A 19,129-nucleotide genomic window follows, 5' to 3' on the forward strand; every position below is an offset into this window, starting at 1 on the left:
GGTTTGGAAGATGAATATGGACCCAAAACATAATCTAGATAAAGAAAATCCCTACTTTTAAATACTAAATAGTTTTTATAAGTAACTGAAATACCTCTACAAATACAAAAAAATATGATCTCCAAATATCCAACTCTGTAAATTGATTACCTTTTGTTTGCCCATCTCATATCAAGGAAATGAAATTCGCTATAGACTAGTCAAACCCACAGATGTAGAGTAAAGACACTTTAAATTCATTGGTGCATATACATGATCCGATCGAATTTTCGATTAAGGACCGCTTAACTTTGTTAGCCTTTTGGCCATACTTGTATCAATTGTGTATATGAACTCCAAAACCAAAATTCATCACACTCAATTACAAAAAGATTTTGAAAGGAGAAAGGTTTTTTTTATTCACAATGCAGATTGTTCATTGACATCAAAATGTTCTTGTTCAACATTTCCTTCACCATGAGGAGAGCAACTTCTAATGGAAGGCGTTTTCGGAGTTTCTTTTGGAGTTTCCTCATCTGGTGCTGAGAGATACTCAAGAGCAGTTACAACATCGGTTATCAATGGCCGAGTACTAGCTTCCTCTTGGAGACACATAGCTGCCACTGCTAGAGCTTGGTAAAGACCCTTTACTGGGTAGTTCCCTTCGAGCAATGGATCGGCCATTAATGTGAACATTTTCTTGTCTTTAAATAGCGGTTGTGCCTGCAAAACCGAAATGATATGGATTATAAGTAATCAAAATCAACCCATATTACTCATTCGGACGAGTCAGTTGTCACGAGTCAGACAGAAACAAACATTCTACAATCTGACTTGAGCCATTTTAGTCGTAAGTGAGAAAAGTATACATTTTATGTAGATAGAAGCAATTAAGCAACACCATATTAAAAGGTTTTTCCATGTAAATTTTGATGTTCTGTGATTCACATTCGATGAAATTTTAGAAGTACGGTGATACTAGTTTAGATATTATGTTAAACAAACGTACCCAAGTAATAAGATTTTGCTCCTCTGTCGGTCTAGAAGTATCGATAACTCTCCTTCCTGAAATTATCTCGAGAAACACGACTCCAAAACTATACACGTCGGACATCGTTGTTAACTGACCTGTCATTGCATATTCAGGTGCACAATACCCATAGGTTCCCATAACTCTTGTAGAAACATGACTTTTGTCACCAGTTGGGCCTAGTTTAGCTAACCCGAAATCAGAAAGCTTTGGATTGTAATCTTCGTCTAGTAATATGTTTGATGCTTTGAAATCACGATAAATTACCGGCGGACTAGCTTTATCGTGCAAGTATTCAAGACCCTTGGCTGCTCCTTGTGCGATTTTCATTCGTGTAGTCCAATCCAAGGGCATCTTATTTGGAGGTAAATCTACAAAAACCAAAATGTCTTCCAAAATTCAACATATTATCTTAAATTTAGTTAACTTGATGAAGAAATATGTAATTCAAATGCTTAAAAGATCTGAATTTTTTCCGAAACAACGATTTCGAATTCTGCTCTCTGCAATAGAGAGATACACACACACACACGTAATTCTACTTCCGATCACTTTAGTAGTGTACCTAGAAGATGATCTTCCAAAGATCCTAATGCCATGTACTCATAAACTAAAATTCTTTGATCCCCATCAGCGCAATAACCGATCAAATTGACAAGATTAGGGTGGTGAAGAAGACTCAACATCAAAACTTCTACAAGAAACTCTCTATTCCCTTGCAATCCATTCCTGTCAAGTTGTTTAACAGCTACAACCTGAAAGTTGACATAGAAATTGAGTATTACTCTGACAAGTTTATCGGAAACTCTTTTAGTTTACTAAGAAAAGAAACTTAGTACAAGATACAGAAATGGTACTTGGTCTATGCCCTCAATGCATCCTTTATAAACTCTTCCGAAGCCGCCTTCACCAACTAGACATTCGGGTTTGAAGTTTTTAGTTGCAGTTGCTAATTCTCGAAATGTGAAGGTCTTGGAAGCAATATTCCTATTTCCAAGCTTTTGTATCTCTTCCTTTATGTTTTGCTTGCTTCCATCTACACAAAATGTATACTTTATAAAGATAACAATAGTGGCGGAGTTCAAATATTCCATGCTATAGAAGCAAATTTTGGGTATTTTCGATACATTCTCTATAAAGATGAGAGTGTATGATGGAGGAGGTTCCAACTTCAAAATGCTAATTTGATGAAATCTCAAGAGGAATAGTGTTAAGTTTGTGGTCATCCAACTAAAAACTACTTGGCAATGAGTACAGAAGACATAGACATTATATTCTCGATTGCTAGATCGCCCTTCTCTCATGTGGGACTATTCTAACAAATAGTATATTTAACTATACTATAGTTCCATATTATCTTATCAATGTGCGGATAGCCAAAATGGGTTTCTTTCAAGCTAAATTTGCACCAAGATTGAATTCATCTTCACCCATTCAATCTCAATTTTGGTAGGGAAAAATCTAGTGATGTTTTGGATGTGTTATTTGTGTGATAGTTGAAGAAAAGGGAGAACCATAATGGGTTTCATTTGCAGATAAAAAAAAAAACCAAAAAACTACTTACTGGATTTGAAGGAGAAATTCTCAACAAATGATGCTAAGGTGTTCCTCAATTTCTGATCTTTGCTTCTATTCAATGATCTCCGAATTTTAATCCATTTACAACACAAGAAACAACCCATCATCTTACCTATTATTAATTTCTAAAAACAGACCCAAATCATTGAAATCTCAATCTCTCTGATTAAAACAAGATGAACCTAGATCCAAGAATGAATCAATAAGAAATGGGTAGGCACCAAAATTTTAACTTGTTAGAAACCAGAAAACTTTAGCTCATTAAAGAACGAAGTTCTCTGGTTTCTTGAAACAAGAAAACCAAAATACCTTCACTACTCTCCTTCCAAGAGAAACAATACCTACAATTGTACTCTATCTCTCTCTCCCTCTTCCAAAAACCTAAGGAAGACAAAGAGAGAATTGTGATTTGATGTAGAAAATGATCTGAAATTAGTAGTAGTAATGGATTAATTTATTAACTAACTTCTGTTTTTCTTTTTTGACATACCAACCGTTTTTTAAGAGGAAGGTAATGGACTGCACGTATAATGCCTTGAAGAGAAAAATAACTTTGCATGAAATAATATGTATGTCATGTTAGAGTACATTAGACCCAACTCTCTTTCAAAACCGGCTTTCTATGTCAACACGGTTGCCCAAGTAGTTGATGGTGTTGATATACACTCTAAAACAGGTCTCAAGTTTGATTGTCGGAAGAAATTTATAAATAACAATTTTGTTTGGTTTTAGGCTCTTTAATATTTTGTTGGACTTTAGACTCTTCTGATTCGTGATTTAACCTAGGCGGTTATCGTGCTTATCACATTTTGATGATGTATTAGTGTCATGTAATGACTAACGTAGATCATAATCTATTTAAAAAAAAAACTGTCTTTCTGTGGAGAGCTTCTAAAAGCTATATTCCTTGCAACGTCTACGGAGTACGGAATGTGGGATGTAGGATGATGCATGCTAATATCTCCCTCTTGTCAGAGTTAGAATTGCTAACACTTATCTACTTAACAAATTTTGAATGAAATAACATACTACATTTTTTAGTGTTTTTTTTGCTAAAAAACATTTTAGTTTGAAATTGTATCTAATCTATAGTAGCTTTTAATGTGACACGGTAAAGTTTTCCTATATTCAGTTGGAGTCGCGACCCATATATTTGGATGAACCCAAGCTGAACTCCTACATAAAGCATGTTAGAGAAAGACAAATAGAATAATTCCTAATAGTGTTTAGGTGGGATTTAGACCCTTAACCCCCTGTATATGATCTCAACTTTTTACCACTAATAAGAACTTCAATCCTATTGTAAATACTTTTAGAAAATAATCACTATTTTGAAAGTATATTACAAAATTCAAATTGAGATTCTTGATTACATTGAGGGTCGCAGTGGTCAGTTTGTCTGTTTTATGCAAAAAAAAAATGACCAGTTTGATTACTTTGGACCCGGACTACCCCTGTCCAGCCGTATGAGATGAAACACAACCGGCCCCCATCAGAATGAAGATTGAGCTTTGTATATCAAGTGGTGCCCATAATACTTCTCTTTGACTTGGAGTAAGCTAAGACGCGTAAAATTGAAATTATTTTGAAAAGTCAAGCGAGCTTAAAGAAGGGATTAATGTTTATAAAATTATGATTAATGGGTCAATTGATGAACTGACTTGCACGATTAGATATAACCTTGACATCAATTTGTTTAATTCTTTTTTATTTGTTGCTAAACCCTTAGATTTGTTTAATTCCTCAAATTCTGATATTACTTAGGTCAACAAGTCATAGGTGACGGAGATTGACTCTTCACAAAACTATTATAGACAATGTCCAAAATTATTATAGACAATTTTGTCAAAGGCAATTTCTAGTTTGGTTAGATGCATTGTGTGTTTAAGAGGCAATACTTCGACCAATGACCGCAAATTTTGCATATAATCAAACTATTAGAACTATTCATATACGTGATAGGCTCAAAAAACCACACATACATTTCATGTCACCTGAAAGAAAAAATCACCGACACATTAGGAGGCGTGTCTCACATAAAAAAAAAAATAATTCTCGAAAACACAACCTCCAATATAATGTCCAGATACTCATTTTTTTTTTTTTAAATACTCATTGCTCTTGCCAATTGATTTTTCACTCCAAAACCAAAAGAACTACTTTCAATCCATCTTTTTTTTTTTTTTTGTTGAGGAACTTTCAATCCATCTTGAAGTAGAAAAGACAAATGCTAATCATGTCATTATAGTCAAAAGATTCATAAGACATAATGACAATTTATTATGAAAGATACTCCTACTAGGGTCTTAAAAATCTTAGGAGATAATACTGGCACTTTTTCCCTTCCTGTCATCTTTAATGAAATATAGCCGTAGGATTGAATTATCACAAACAGTAAAAATGGACTCCTTTTTTTACCTCTCAAACGCTTAGATCTTGTTCACTAAAATTTCTAGTCAAAATAGTTGAGGCAATAACTCAGAAATTCCCAAGTTAAAAAGACGAATAAATCATTCTAACAAATCCCCATTATTCTCTGATACGAATTAGATATTATTGTAGATGGAGTTGCAGAAGAAATTGGTAGTATGTTTGTACCTCCTAAACATCTTTTTCTGTGGAGTCAAAGCTTGGACTGGTGAAATTCATGGCAGAGTTATCTGTGATGTTTGTGGGGATTCTTCTGTTGGACCTGAAGATCATGTTTTAGAAGGTAAGGTTTTCAGTATGAATCCATCTTTTTTTTAGGTTATGATCTGGTAATTTAGCATTTTTTTTTTCTGATTTAAGATGTTAATTCAACATGGGTAGATGATTAGAGATATGGGTCTTGGTAAAAATCTGAAACATTTTGGTTCTCTCACATGGGTATGTGTCAATTAAGGGCTTTTGGTTTGATTTTGGGGTTCATGATTTTCATTAATTCAAGTTCACTGGACTCTGATTCTGATCGATTGATCTGGTAATATATAGGTTTTATGAGTTTGTGATGTGGTTGAGCTAGTGGATTTTGATGAATTAGGTTTTTTATATCTTTCTTTGATAGTATTTTACTATGTCTAGATACGAGTCTAATCCATGTTACCCAACTGTTTGATGATGCCAAGGCATGGCTTTTCAGGGTTTAGTTCTGAAAGGACATATGTTCTTCACCATCCATCAAACCATCAAATCCTATTATTCTTTGCTTAAGGAGCTAAGATCTGCATCTGTACACTGTAATTGAGTCCTATACTTAATCGTTCAATCGGAGTTCTAGTCTTACAACTTTAGTCGTGATGGAATATACTTACGTTCTTGCTTATCTTTCTTTTAATCCAATTTAAATGGACGATCGATGTTCATAGATTATTTGTCGGATTGTTGTATCTGATCAGAGAGATTGGAATGGTTCATTGGACCTACACAATAATCAGCCGATGGTGAGAATAAAACATTTTGAATTGGTCCTATCGCATTAAACTTATTCCGCATATATGTTTAGGTCTATAAATAGTAAGAGTAAGAGATCATTTGAGAAATAATTCGGTAGAGAAACCAGGGAGAGTTTTGTGAGGTTTTATTTGGCAGTATCAGTATGTAAAAGAGTGTTCGTAGGTATAGCCGATAGGTGCAATTCAATCTACACAGGCCCTATGGTAGACTTAATTGTATCCTGAAGGCTTATTCTACAGCACCTTGGTGCATCAATTGGCAAAGAATATCATCTAAAAGATAATGGTTACATTTTTATATGTTGTTATCAGCCGAGTCAAGCTGTTGCGAGGCTTAAGTTTCCCCGTTTTCTAGGTTAAAACTATTTTTAGTAACAACTCGTCGTACCTTTTCCTTTAACGTGTTATTTAAAGTTAAGTCTTTGAAGATAATACCATGATTTTTTTTTTCGGTAATGATATTTGACAAATAAGGGTTCGATGATCAAAGGGTGTTTTGATTGTTTGGCAGGTGCTGAGGTAGCCGTTCTGTGCTTAACAAAATCTGGGGAGGTTCTCAACTATCAAGCATTTACAAATTCGAACGGCATATACACAGTAGCAGAAACAATGCCCGAAAGTGACAAGTGGGAAGCATGCTTAGCAAGACCGATAAGTAGTTTCCATGAACACTGCACTCATCAAGGTGACTCCAAAGTTGGAATCAAGTTCACATACAATCTTCCTTCAGGTTATTCTCACACTGTCAGACCTTTCTTATATCAACCTGCCAAAGTTCCAATGTACTGTATTTGAATATACTAGTAGTAGTAATTATCACAGCAATAATCAGTGTTTAGTTAAAGTAAACAAGAAATTGACAAGACAAAACGAGAAGGATTTTATGTAATAGAAAATTCTCAGACGCGATCTTGTTAGTTTATCTATACATATATCTTTATCAGTTTCTTTGATCTAATTTAAACGTAATTTGATTCCCCCCCTTGTGTGAATTTACTATCTTTTCTAGAGCCATGACTGAACCCATCTGCTTGCTGAAACAGATCCGGGAAGTTCAGTACGAGCATGTTCAATTTCTTTAGTATATTTCAGTAGTATATGATGTTGTTTGATATTTGCTCTCTTCAGCGTCTCTCTCAGGAAATAAGTCGAGTGAACAGTTTCAATAGCTAGATATTCTTCAACTTTACTTTCCTTGTTGAGGATCAAGTTCGTATCCTGCAAACTGTAGGAGTTCTAACAAAGTAGTAGAAGCTCGCGCGAGAAAATTCCACTTCAGGATATTTTTTTTGGAGACACTTGAGAGAAATATTGCTCTGTCCTTGTGAAGCTATCTGGCATAATAGCAGCCAAAATAAGCTATTAAGCTTATGAAGAAATGAACCTCTTTGGTGGTATATGTTTCTTCTGGAGGTTTGGTTGTATCTGAGTCATATGAATGAAATTGACTCAAAAGTAATCTAAAATCAGCCAATTTAAGATAGTCACACGTAATGAGTCACGAGTCAGACAAAAACAGACAATTGATTCCAGAGCCTTTGGGGCCAAAGGGAGTTGGTAGGATGTGTCCATTTCAACCATTTCAACCATTAGTTATTTGCAAGATTTTTAGGGACCGATGAGATAATCTATTGCGAATTTTGAAATGTCTACTAACCATCTTTATATATTGTTTCTCTCGAAAATGGTTACAAATGTAAATCTATTTTGCAAGTCCTTCTAACTTATGCATCATGTGTCGAGTTGTTTTTTAAAACGGTTAGTCACAAAAAATATAAAATTATCGTGTTAGCGCTAGTAAGTTTGCACGATTCGATTGGCGATACTAGAATTTTCTTGACTGAAGATTATTTTTATTTTATCAAATATCGGTTAGGGGAAGTTCTGTCATATTTCCACAGGTGTTGCTTATAGAACAATTATTTAATGGAATCAGTCCAAATATAGGTGTGTCGGTAATGAAAAATAAAATGGAGTTGAAGTGAAAAGGAAAGAACTTAGCATGGTACAAGTTTCTTCTATCGTGAAAGTAGTTTTCGTCTTCGTGAACAAATAAGACTATCTTCAAGTAGTGTTGGCTTTCCTTTATCTCTTCTAAAGTTATCAAATCTGAGACAAGTTGTTTATTCAAATAACCCTCGCCTCGCGAGGGTTAACCCATACAAAAACACTTCAGAAACTGAAAGAGACGACATCACGTAGATAATACCACATGAAGAAGAGAGGAACAAATGAATCTGACCACAGCCTGTATTTTTCTACAATGTTGGGTTTGGTAACCCGTTATGACTCAAAGAAAAGAGGACATCAAGAAGAAAATATCATATTCGATCAACAACTTCAGCTCACAGACTCATCCAATCTCGAAATTCTCTAATAACTACTATTTTAGATGTATAGTACTCTGAAATCCAAGAGGTTGTGTGTTTGATTCCGCCTGATCTTCATAACTCATGTAAAAAAATATGTGTTATTTATGTTATAAATAAAGTATAGATCTTCGCCTGCCATTTTAGGTTTTGCTGTAACCTTTAAAAGTCCAAAATTTGTGTTTATGGTAGTAAAGTGCTGTATCAATATCATTGGGATGTAATTTTATTTTGCACAACAAATGATGAAGCTCCGCACATGGCGGTGTCTATCTCTTCATACCCTAACCCTAAACTGTTCCTCTCATCTATTATCACCTCCATTGTTGCTTCTCACTCAACGTAATTCAATAAAGCAATATACTTCTTTACCAACTGAAGAAGAAGAAGATCTACACGACCCACCTTTCTCCCCTGTTTCTAAAACCCTAAAATCCAACAAAAAGGATTCTAAAACAACACTAGTTACATATGAAGATCATTTGGATCAACCTTTTCAATCCGACCTTCCTTTCGATTTTAGGTACTCTTACACTGAAACAAACCCTTCAATTAAACCTATTTCATTTCGTGAACCACCAAAGTTTTCACCTTTTGGTCCTGGAAGGCTTGATAGGAAGTGGACTGGAACTTCAGCTCCTATGGAAAGAGAGATTGATCCTGAAATAATCGCCGGAAATCGAAATTCAGTGCTTGGTGAACCACTCACTGAAGAAGAAATTGAGGAGCTTGTGGAACGATATCGACATAGTGATTGCTCCAGACAAATCAATTTAGGTAATTCTCTTTCTAACTAAACCCTAACTATTACTATATATTAGGTTACCCTTTGTTTCCTCAAAATCTATATAAAAAGAAAGTTCAAGTTTTGACCTCAAAATTGTGAATGAAACAGGCATGTTATTGTAATTGAACTATTAGATTCTGGACTACTGTAGTAGTATTCAATGGAAATGTTTAAAACCGACGCTATTGTTCACAGTTTTTAAGTCAATGGAAGTAAAATTGCAACTGAACAGTATAGACGTGGCGATTACCTTTAAACCTGCCTATTCCATATAAATGTCGGCTTTCAAACGCAACCGTAACGATAATGTATAATGAAAGTTATCAGTTTTGTTTGACAGAATTATCATTAGTTTCTGTCTTTTCAAATTGTTTTGCTTAATGATATTATAAATAGTTTCTCTTTTTGAATCTGCAATTCACACACTAAATACCGAGTGTCTCAAACTCGATCTTCCTATCCATGTCCATTTTGCATGAGTCAGTGAAGTTTTTCTTAGTACTACACAAACTTTAAAAATTTGAAAAAGGGAGGTGCAATCAGTCAATGCACGCACTGTTTTAATGAAAAAAGTTTACGAAGCTGCTTTTTAAACACTAATAGTAATATTACTAAAGTTCACGAAAATGCATGTTTTTTGCTTGATCTTATATTTTCTTGCAACCATTTTTATTGGTTTACCTCATTTTCTTTTTAACTCAACTTTGTAGGTTTTACGAATTTTTCTGGACTCTTTTTTTCTTTACCATAACAATATAAATGACGGCTTTAAAATCTGAGTTTAGGGAAAGGAGGAGTTACCCACAACATGTTGAATGACGTCCACAACCATTGGAAAAAAGCTGAAGCTGTGAGGATCAAATGCTTGGGTGTTCCAACACTTGACATGGACAACGTTTGCTTCCACCTCGAGGTTTAAGCCTTTTCCTTAGCTATGGTTCTCTCTAAATTATAATGTTATTTGAACGTATGTGAGTAAGTTCCCAATAATCATTGATAATTTCTCTGTATAGGACAAAACTGGTGGGAAAGTTATCTACCGGAATATTAATATTCTTTTAATATATCGTGGTCGGAATTATAACCCTAAAAATAGACCTGTTATTCCTTTGATGCTGTGGAAACCTTATGCACCAATCTACCCAAAGCTTGTGAAAAACGTTGCAGATGGGCTAACATTTGAAGAAACAAAGGAGATGAGGAACAGAGGATTGAATTCTCCTTCTTTGATGAAACTCAGTAAGTGGGTCGAGAATCAAAATGTCATCCTCATTTTCTTAGAAAAATAATGTGTTGCTCTGTTTTTTCTTATTTCCATGTTGAAGGAAGTTTGAAGTTGGACTTTTTTCCTTACCTTTTCTAAGAATACCCTGATTTGATAGGAAATCACGATTCACTATCGGGGTTCGTGGATGCTAATAGGTTGATTATGACATGCAGCGAGGAATGGGGTGTATGTGAATGTCGTATCGAAAATGAGAGAGGCCTTCAAATCTGAAGAAGTTCTGAGATTAGACTGCACCCATGTCGAAACTAGCGACTGCAAGAGGATTGGTGTGAAGTTAAGGGTATGATATTTTCACAATGATCAGATTGCTTTTTCCCCCCATACATTTGATGTTCATTTACTAGGTTTTGTTTTTTAGTACTAATTGATTGAATAGTTTTTCCAAGATTTAACTCGTGATCTCTCTTTTCTTTTGATTATTATTAGGATTTGGTGCCCTGTGTTCCTATTCTGTTCAAGGATGGTCAGATTATACTTTGGAGGGGTAAACATGAGAACATTGACAAGGCTGACCACAATTCTCTTGAGCAGTAAGTCTTGCAACTTCATGGAGCTTATCTGGGACTGATCAGAGAAACATGACTTGGTGCTAGGGTGTAAATGCAACAGAGGGTTTAGCTAGAGAATTTTGTGAGTTGTCTTCCTTCACCTTGCCAAAAGAGTAAGCATGCTAGATAGATAATAAAGCTACCTAGGATGTCTGTCATTTGGCTGAATGGGCTATCCGTGGCTATTTCAATTCTTTTGATTCTTCAGAAGGACCAGGGAAGTCCTATAGGCATCACTGTTTTCGCTGAGCCTGAAACTGATATCATGCCTGTATCATGTTTTTGCCTTCACCAACTTCATGGTGCCTACAGAATTCGTGGAACGCAAAGACAAGCTAAGATGACCGAACTGCTTCTCGGCCGGGCAGTGGCATTGGTATGCATTTGGTTCGCCTTCGAGTATTGTACTGCTACTTGATAGTGGGTCTTTCTCGATAAGGCGTCACTTTTTTGTGCCGTGAATTCATTATCGCTTTGGAACCCCAAACTGGCAACGAGTCGGTTGTTTGCTCTGCTAAGACAATCAGAATTTCATTGGTAGTCTTTTGAACAATTTTTCCTACATCGTCAAGCTTTTTCAATGAATTCATAGAGTCGAAGTGTTTGATGTGGCCTGCTTGTTCTGCTGTTTTCTGTTGCAAATACTCAAATTACAGTGACCCTTCTGCAACTCATTTCAGCATTGTTATCATTTTCTTTTTTTTTGGAAACAATAAGATTTGAACCCTCATCTCTTTTTCTTTTTTTTTTTGTTGAAAGTACCTTATCTCTTCAATGGAAAAAAATACATAAATTACCACAGTTCTCATCGGAGTTATTTTAAAATTTACTTATATTATGTGTTTTTTTATTGAAATGACAACCTAAAAAGCGAGCCACTTAGAGGGCCAGAGGAGTATCCTAAAGCTTTTAACACGGTTCGGATTTGGGGCATCAATATGTGCAGGTGACACCAAGACAATAATGCAGGTTGCTCATTATCTTGATGATTTTAAAATCAGAACCTAAATGAATTATGATAGTCAGGAATTGAGGAACGCCCAACTGTGTTTTTTTTAAATAAAAATTTGGCTAAAAATCTAGTTTTCTTATTTTGTTTGGTTAAAACCGAAAGGTTGTACTTCATTTGTCAAAATTTTAATACTCTTTGCTAGCAGTTGCTAATCTTTTGTAAGCATTAGAATCCATTTGCAAGTTGTAGATTATCAAAGTACTTAGATGAAGGCCAGAAATATTGAATTGTCATTTTTCATCCAAACATAAAACTTGTAGGTTTTGATAAAATACTCCTTTCACAATCACAGTAATTATTTGATTAATAGTGTCGTAGATTTCCAAATAAGATCAAAGAGATAATGAAAGAATTCCGGCGGGAGCTGGTAGGTTTGAAAGGAAAACCCTGACAATAATACAGTTTCCATATTCACTCCCTAATTTTTCGAATAGATTGACTACCACGCCCTTTCAGAAACTACCCAACATGAGTGATTTCTTTAGAAATTTGTAAGATTTGTCATAACACATAAAAAAAGCGTAAACAAATTACTCCATTACATAACTCATAGAAACTAATTTAAACCCAATATTAAGTTTTCACCAAGCATTAATAGAAAATGTTTCTCAAATATATATTCTGGAAGTTCCATAGCAGGAATCTTAAAAACCATATGCATATCTCAAAGGTAGGTTGTCTTCAAAAACCCCAAGCAACATACATAAAATGGATGGAAAAGTTGAGTAATCCAATTATCCTTCCGGTGTTCTCTAATACAAAGTTCTAGAAAAGTAAATTCTGCAGAAGAAAAAGAACAAACTGTTTGATACCTTCGAAAATATCCTTCCCAATAGACCCCAATTTTGATCATTTTACCTAACTGCTTCATGCCCATAATTAGACTATCGTCGCTCCCGATTATGGTCCTGCGAGGCCACCAAATTACTGCATAACACAAAAAAAAAACTATAAGGATGAGAAGGGAGGGAGAAAAAAGATTTGCCCACACAGACATCAAGAGTTCTGACCTGTTGTTGCTGGTAATTTCCATATCCAGCTGCAGCCCCGGTCGCAGCTCCAGCACCAGCATAGCCTGGATACGAGTACATGTTGGGATCCTGAGGAGCTGCATATCCATAAGTTCCATAACCTTGGTTGTACCCATAGTAAGGAGCTGCATTCCACTGGTTTGGATCTGGTTGCTGTGAAGTAATTCCAACAGATTGATCCTGTAAATTTATTAGGGAAGGAGAAAGTAAGAATTCAATTCATTTGAATATAATGGTTAGATTTGATTATCTAACTAAAGTAACATTAAACCTACCTGTTGTTTATTAGAGGGACTGCGACCCCATGAAAGTCGAATACTTTGTCCACACAATTGAGTTCCATTTAACATCAATAATGCCTCTTCAGCACATGCTCTAGATAGATAAATGTAAAGAAAAAACATAATTAGAAAACCAGGAGAATCTAAGTTCCCCAAATCGAAACAATTTCCTAGATTGAAGCAACAAATGATCTAAAGATAGACCCAAGAACTTCATTTACCTGTTTGCAAATTGTACAAACCCACAACGTTTACCTACTGGTATTTTCACATGGACTAATTCCCCAAATTGGCTAAAAACTTGTTTTAAATGATCATCAGTAACATTTGAATCTAGACCACCAACGAATATCTGCACTCAAATTTAAGAATTCACAATCGTTTGTCCAAAATAAATGTCTAAACCAAATATAGAATGAAGTTACCCACAGTGGTATTGTTAGGATCACTATCATTCTGAGTTCCCTGGCTACCCTGGTAAGTGGCTGCAAATAACAGAAAGAGGTAAAAAAAAAGACATAGTATAAAATGATAAGAGAATTTAAAAATAATGATATACACATTAATATACCGTATCATAATATAAATACAAAGAAACAGCATAGTTGACCACTAGTCGATTCTGCTGAAAAATAATTGAGTTTGGAACCATCCAATCATGATACTGAGGTTCATCATAATAAGCTTTCAACTTGATAATCTGATTGGGTTTGTACGATGGCATTTACTAGCATAGAGAATGGTTCCATAGTAGGGAAGAATACACCTATTGCTTCATTACACAATCAAGAACAAAATAATGGAGGTGAAGGAATCATTTCTGATCCACCTGCTTTGTTCTACTTACTAGATGTCTGATTTGCCACTATCATCCCATTTCACATTTCAGTATCAGAGCAATCACAAAATCAATATTTAGTATTATCATATAATAATACTAACGACATGCACAAACATTCAAATATAAAACTTGAGCACCTTAAGAGAACCACAAGCAGAATAATAAAAGTTAGACACATAATGAATAAGGAATCACGAACAATACACTAAACTTTAAAAACATAATGTGAAACACCTAAGAAGATTGCAATCACAACTACCAGGTGGCAACTAAGTAATAATCTTAATTCTTAAGAACACCACCAGCAAAAATCAAATAATCAACTAGCGGACCAATCTTCTCATTCCCAACCTGAACATCCTTGCATCTTCTCTAGACACAATGAAATGACACTTGGAGCGAATACTTATTCAACCTCCTGAATCCCCGAAGGAAATCCAGTAAACCATCTGTTTGACAATTACCAACTTCTTAGTAAGTAAGCCACATGTCCACTAATTTTCCTCGTCATCCAGAAGAGCAAAAATTCACTAGCTTATCGTGGTGTTCTTCTTTTAAAGGAAAGAACAACAACTTACATAAAGTTCAACGGCCACATATTCCTTTGCACTACATAATGGACGTTAGATAGTAATTTCAATCTCGAAGCTCCAATTACTAATGGACACAACTCTTTGAACTCATGCCCAAACAGCCCATAGTAATTACCATTAAGCTTCGTTCACTCCATCTATCTTAAACCCTAAGGTAGCAACAAAAATGCAAATTGCCCCGTTAATTCGTACACCACGATATCTCATTTTCAGGAGGTGAAACCTAAGACTTTTCTACAGACTACAAGATATTCAAATTCACCTACAAGCGTATGAATCCCTCGATAGTAGAGCTAAGCAAACAAACTGATTGAAGTTTCTTTATCTTCCTATTTTAAAGTGGGCACAAAATATACTAAACAAAAAGGAAGACACTCACACAGTTACATTCACATTACTCATTTCCTGTGAATATCGATACGGGTACACTTAATCAACAAATACTGATAGAACACAATTATCGTTATGAAGGTAAAAGTATGGATCTGACATTGACAGGAACCTTGCGGAAAAGAAACTAACGTAGAGGAGCAAAAAAACAGAACGAGAACTGGAAAAAGATTAGTTTCTAAATGGTCTCACTGGAAGAAAATGCCACTTGAACTCCACTACTAGTCATTTTGGTGCAAAAAAGGGTAGTAAGAAAAAATTGGAAGAATATGAAGAAAAGACTAAGACTTGACCGAGTAATATGTCAACAAAAGCAACTGAAATAAGTACAGCAGCAATTGAAATGATTGTAAGAAAAAGGTGAAAGGAAAAAAACAATAAACTGAAATTTTGAAAGAGAAAGACTGAAGTAACTTGACTGAGCTCTTAAAAGAATAATTTCTAGGCGATATTGTAAGTGGCAATGGAATTTAAAATTAGACCACATGACATAAACAGTAAAACTGACCTAACCGAGGCCACGCCACTATTGAGGTTCAGCCCAAATCAGTTCCAGGCCCTTACACACGAGAGCCTGTCTGCATCCTGCTTCGAGAAACATGAATCCTTATAAGTTTTGGAATCTATAAATACTAGTACCTATATTTCCTAGTTCACAACGGAAGTTTACTTGAAGAAAATGACTGTTAAACTTCTTTATCTTGAAGTGCATATCCAAAATAAAAGCGAACTGAACAACAGAGTCTGGCCGATCCAGCCTCAGGGAATAACAAACCAAAAGAACACCGAATTCTCCAAAAAAGACTCTAAAGCAAACTACTTGAAACCTAGAAAACAAGCAACAAGATAAAATTCCCAGCAACATAATTACTCGGTAACAGTTCATAAAGTGAAATATCATCAACACCCACAAACCATATAGTACAAAAATCAACTAAGAAGACAGTTTATACCTGTAGGGAGTTGTTCCTGACCAACACCACCAGCTTTTTTGTTACTAGCTGGACCAATTCGCATTGGTCTGGTAGAACAAAACATACCATTCATCTCAGTCATAGCCCTCACTTGTTCGCTTTCATCAGCAAACTTAACAAACCCATACCCCTTTGAACGGCCTGTAGTTCTATCAGTGACAACCTTAGCACCTTTCACCGAAGTATAATGAGGCCTAAAAGTCTCTTGAAGAGTATAATCAGTAACATCAGAAGCTAAATCCCCAACAAATATTGAGAAATCAGGACCATCAGCTTGACGCTTCTCTCCGGAACCAAACGAAGCCCAATTCATTCTGAAATTTTGCTCAACATTGGGCATAAGTTGCCCATTGTAAGTTTGCAAAATTCTTTCAGCTGCATCATGACTTACAAATTCAATAAATCCATAACAATCAGATTGTCCAGTTTGTTTATTGCGAATAATTTTCACATTAACCACCTGTATAATACCCAAGAAAAAAGCAATTCAAACTCTTTTAACTCCCAATATTATAAAACCCACACAATTGAGTATAGCCAAAAATGAAAAATAATCAAAACCCACAATCTTAAACAACAAAAAAATCAAAACCCACAAAACTACACATAAATCGGAAAGGGTTAGAGAGAGAGAGAGAGGGTACCTCTCCGGTGTGAGCGAAACAACCATGGATATAGCTTTCTTCCATCCAGTGTTGTAAATCACCGATCCAAAGAGTACGAACCTCATCGGCGCTAGTAGGTTGGGAAGTTGGGTAAGTCTGATGTTGCGGTGGTTGTTGAGGCTGAGACTGTTGAGGGATCATATAAGGCTGAGGTTGTTGTTGTTGGTTCCAAGCAGGCGGTGGAGCTTGATTCTGGTAAGGCTGCTGCATCATTGCCCACTGCTGTTGAATTTGTTGTTGTTGATCCATTGGTGGTTGAGCGACGCCGTTTGCTGGTTGCATCTTCTTCGAGAAATTCGGCGGGTGAGACGAAGGTTGATGGAGAATCAGAATGAAACCCTAACCCTCGGCCCAGAAAATAAATGGAGGGAGAATTGTTAAGGCGTGGTGTGAGAATTTATAAGATAAAATCGACCTTGTCCACTCCGAGAGTGTTTTTTGTGGCCTCGTTGACCCCACTCGACATATTAACAGTATTCATATATGTCCAATCTAGACGTGGGAAACAGTTCGTCCCGTGACCGCAGGCTACTTCCTCCGGTTCTTGAATTTTATGTCCACAATGATTATTAGACAGACACAGGCGAGTAATTTATTAAGTATTGATGTCCAAAATATACTCTTTTGAGTTCTTCAGATTTAGGACGAAACGAGTTTCAGATAAAACTTAAGACACTAAAATTGTGTACTCTTACGCCATCCAAGTTAGACGTCGTAATCCCAATAAGGCACAAGTCAAGTATGAATTGTGGGAATTAGGAACTTATAAAGAACTCAATGTCGAAATCATTATACGTAAAAGAAGATGTGTTCGGTTCACCGTGAGACACTAAGACAATGACCACATTTGTTTGTACTCTATTTTGACATTTTTAGGCCAAAATAACCTATATTTAGCCGATGATTGCTAGTATAAGTAAAGATTTCTTTTTTACTATGGACTTAATTTTAGGTAAAACTGAAGAAATCTTTATCTCACTTTTGATGTAAAATACTCCGGATCTTCTCATTACAGTTCTTCTACTTAGCAACCGAGTGTTGGGTTCTACTATAGCCTAATGTTATGAGCGGAATTGCAGACGTTTAATATCTAACATTAACTACTTACGACCGCAAACACAAACTCAATATGAACTAGCATTGGAAACGTATAGCATACTTTCACTTCATTTGAATGAACAATTCGATTATGTTCCTTCTTTATCCGAAGATTCAAAACTTCAATTGAGCTTCCTCTACTAAAGGCACACGCACTTTAACTTGATATCAATCGGAGGTTAGCCTAAACAACGAACCAAAATCTTCAATTTGTTTTTTCTTACATGGTTATTCTTAAACTTTTGAAGATTAAAACTTCTTCTAAGTAAGCGGGAGGAGTTGTGAGCAGAACTGCATATAAGACTCTAGTCACTCTACCATTGAGGTCGAATTTGCAGTGGCTTGTGAAGCTACCAGAGAAATTGTATGGATGCGACAATACCTCGTGGAGTTTGATGTTTTGCCAAGAGTTGATGTGTCGTTGGTGTTACTTTGTGACAACAATGAAACAATCACTAATAGCGTGAGACCCAACAACTGTTCGAGAAACAGACACATACAGAGGAACTATCACACATTCACACTCAGCGAGATTTTACAAGTCGAAACTTGGTGAGTGTCACAGGGGTTAACACAAAGCCGAACACGGGAGAACCATTCACAAAAGCCTATTTGAGACACATAGGGACGAAACTAGAATAAGTTTCAATGCGCAATAGTCAAAATGGGAAATTGTTAGGGTTTATGTCCTACATATGCATTGCAATTAATTCATATTTTTATATTAATTGCTGTTTTGTGCAACCAAAGGAGAGCCACATGTATTTGTGTATGAAATGCACAATTTGAAACTTTGTTAAAGTTTCGGATATCGGATAATCGTTAATATTATCAGATTCGGATATTGATTTATTATATCCGTCGGATAATTATCGGATACGGATATTCGTATAGCTTATCGGATTGGGATACGGATATGCCTATATCCAATCCAATAAGCTACCGTTTACAGGCCTAGACTCATATCTCAACTAGCATTAGTCTGAGATTATACCACATGATGATGGGATGAGTCTCTGTCGTGTGGGGTTAGACTCTTAATCTGTGTTTCTGATGTGTTCGTTGCGACTTCGATGATTTGTATATTCAATGGATGATAGCGGGGCACACAATATTCAAAGAGTGGTCGATACCCCACGGGTTTATCTGAAGGCTTTGATGTCACTAATTAGTGAGCTATATGTGATCGAATACCTGAGTGATGATGGGTTCCTTGAACTGCCAAATGGGT

General features: G+C 35.7%; 4 protein-coding genes across 5 annotated transcripts; 2 read left to right on the forward strand and 2 right to left on the reverse strand.

Annotated features, from left to right (window-relative positions):
• Positions 1-215: 215 nt before the first annotated feature.
• LOC147542282 (putative serine/threonine-protein kinase PBL23) lies at positions 216-3,146 on the reverse strand. Its single transcript, XM_086637153.1, has 5 exons — positions 2,574-3,146; positions 1,867-2,045; positions 1,575-1,764; positions 989-1,380; positions 216-702 (listed from the first exon to the last, which is right to left on the reverse strand). The coding sequence occupies exons 1-5, from the start codon at positions 2,692-2,694 to the stop codon at positions 400-402; spliced, it is 1,185 nt and encodes a 394-aa protein (XP_086493279.1). The 5' UTR covers positions 2,695-3,146; the 3' UTR covers positions 216-399.
• Positions 3,147-4,878: 1,732 nt separating this feature from the next.
• Positions 4,879-6,964, forward strand: LOC147542283 (Pollen Ole e 1 allergen and extensin family protein). The gene is made up of 2 exons (XM_086634891.1): positions 4,879-5,300; positions 6,533-6,964. The coding sequence occupies exons 1-2, from the start codon at positions 5,150-5,152 to the stop codon at positions 6,814-6,816; spliced, it is 435 nt and encodes a 144-aa protein (XP_086491017.1). The 5' UTR covers positions 4,879-5,149; the 3' UTR covers positions 6,817-6,964.
• A 1,581-nt stretch (positions 6,965-8,545) lies between these two features.
• Positions 8,546-11,814, forward strand: LOC147542284 (RNA-binding CRS1 / YhbY (CRM) domain-containing protein). 2 transcript variants are annotated; one of them, XR_015223432.1, is made up of 6 exons: positions 8,546-9,167; positions 9,963-10,090; positions 10,191-10,416; positions 10,618-10,745; positions 10,892-11,095; positions 11,222-11,814. XR_015223432.1 is itself a non-coding variant. In XM_086634889.1 (5 exons), exons 1-5 carry the CDS (start codon positions 8,633-8,635, stop codon positions 10,997-10,999), a joined length of 1,125 nt encoding a protein of 374 aa, XP_086491015.1. In that variant the 5' UTR covers positions 8,546-8,632; the 3' UTR covers positions 11,000-11,814. The 2 variants fall into 2 exon arrangements, 1 of the variants encoding a protein (XP_086491015.1); XM_086634889.1 differs by having other exon boundaries at positions 10,892-11,814.
• Positions 11,815-12,616: 802 nt separating this feature from the next.
• Positions 12,617-17,368, reverse strand: LOC147542285 (polyadenylate-binding protein RBP45-like). The gene is made up of 7 exons (XM_086634888.1): positions 16,780-17,368; positions 16,115-16,595; positions 13,767-13,822; positions 13,559-13,689; positions 13,332-13,431; positions 13,036-13,236; positions 12,617-12,952 (listed from the first exon to the last, which is right to left on the reverse strand). The coding sequence occupies exons 1-7, from the start codon at positions 17,080-17,082 to the stop codon at positions 12,950-12,952; spliced, it is 1,275 nt and encodes a 424-aa protein (XP_086491014.1). The 5' UTR covers positions 17,083-17,368; the 3' UTR covers positions 12,617-12,949.
• Positions 17,369-19,129: the final 1,761 nt, after the last annotated feature.

Source organism: Eschscholzia californica, unplaced genomic scaffold (assembly GCF_041429995.1).
Source record: "Eschscholzia californica isolate CP2 unplaced genomic scaffold, dmEscCali1.0.p SCAF_4, whole genome shotgun sequence".
NCBI lineage: Eukaryota > Viridiplantae > Streptophyta > Magnoliopsida > Ranunculales > Papaveraceae > Eschscholzia > Eschscholzia californica.

Bases quoted from the DNA above. Each gene is read 5' to 3' on its own strand.
- LOC147542284 (XM_086634889.1), top strand. From the start codon at position 8,633: ATGATGAAGCTCCGCACATGGCGGTGTCTATCTCTTCATACCCTAACC. The intron at 9,168-9,962 runs GTAATTCTCTTT...ATCTGAGTTTAG, and splicing joins CTCCAGACAAATCAATTTAG to GGAAAGGAGGAGTTACCCAC. The intron at 10,417-10,617 runs GTAAGTGGGTCG...TATGACATGCAG, and splicing joins TCCTTCTTTGATGAAACTCA to CGAGGAATGGGGTGTATGTG.
- LOC147542282 (XM_086637153.1), bottom strand. From the start codon at position 2,694: ATGATGGGTTGTTTCTTGTGTTGTAAATGGATTAAAATTCGGAGATCA. The intron at 2,046-2,573 runs GTAAGTAGTTTT...CATTTTGTGTAG, and splicing joins GAATTTCTCCTTCAAATCCA to ATGGAAGCAAGCAAAACATA. The intron at 1,765-1,866 runs GTACCATTTCTG...GTCAACTTTCAG, and splicing joins GCATTGAGGGCATAGACCAA to GTTGTAGCTGTTAAACAACT.
- LOC147542285 (XM_086634888.1), bottom strand. From the start codon at position 17,082: ATGCAACCAGCAAACGGCGTCGCTCAACCACCAATGGATCAACAACAA. The intron at 16,596-16,779 runs GTACCCTCTCTC...GGTATTATACAG, and splicing joins GTTTCGCTCACACCGGAGAG to GTGGTTAATGTGAAAATTAT. The intron at 13,237-13,331 runs GTAGGTTTAATG...ATAAATTTACAG, and splicing joins GTCCCTCTAATAAACAACAG to GATCAATCTGTTGGAATTAC.
- LOC147542283 (XM_086634891.1), top strand. From the start codon at position 5,150: ATGGAGTTGCAGAAGAAATTGGTAGTATGTTTGTACCTCCTAAACATC. The intron at 5,301-6,532 runs GTAAGGTTTTCA...ATTGTTTGGCAG, and splicing joins TGAAGATCATGTTTTAGAAG to GTGCTGAGGTAGCCGTTCTG.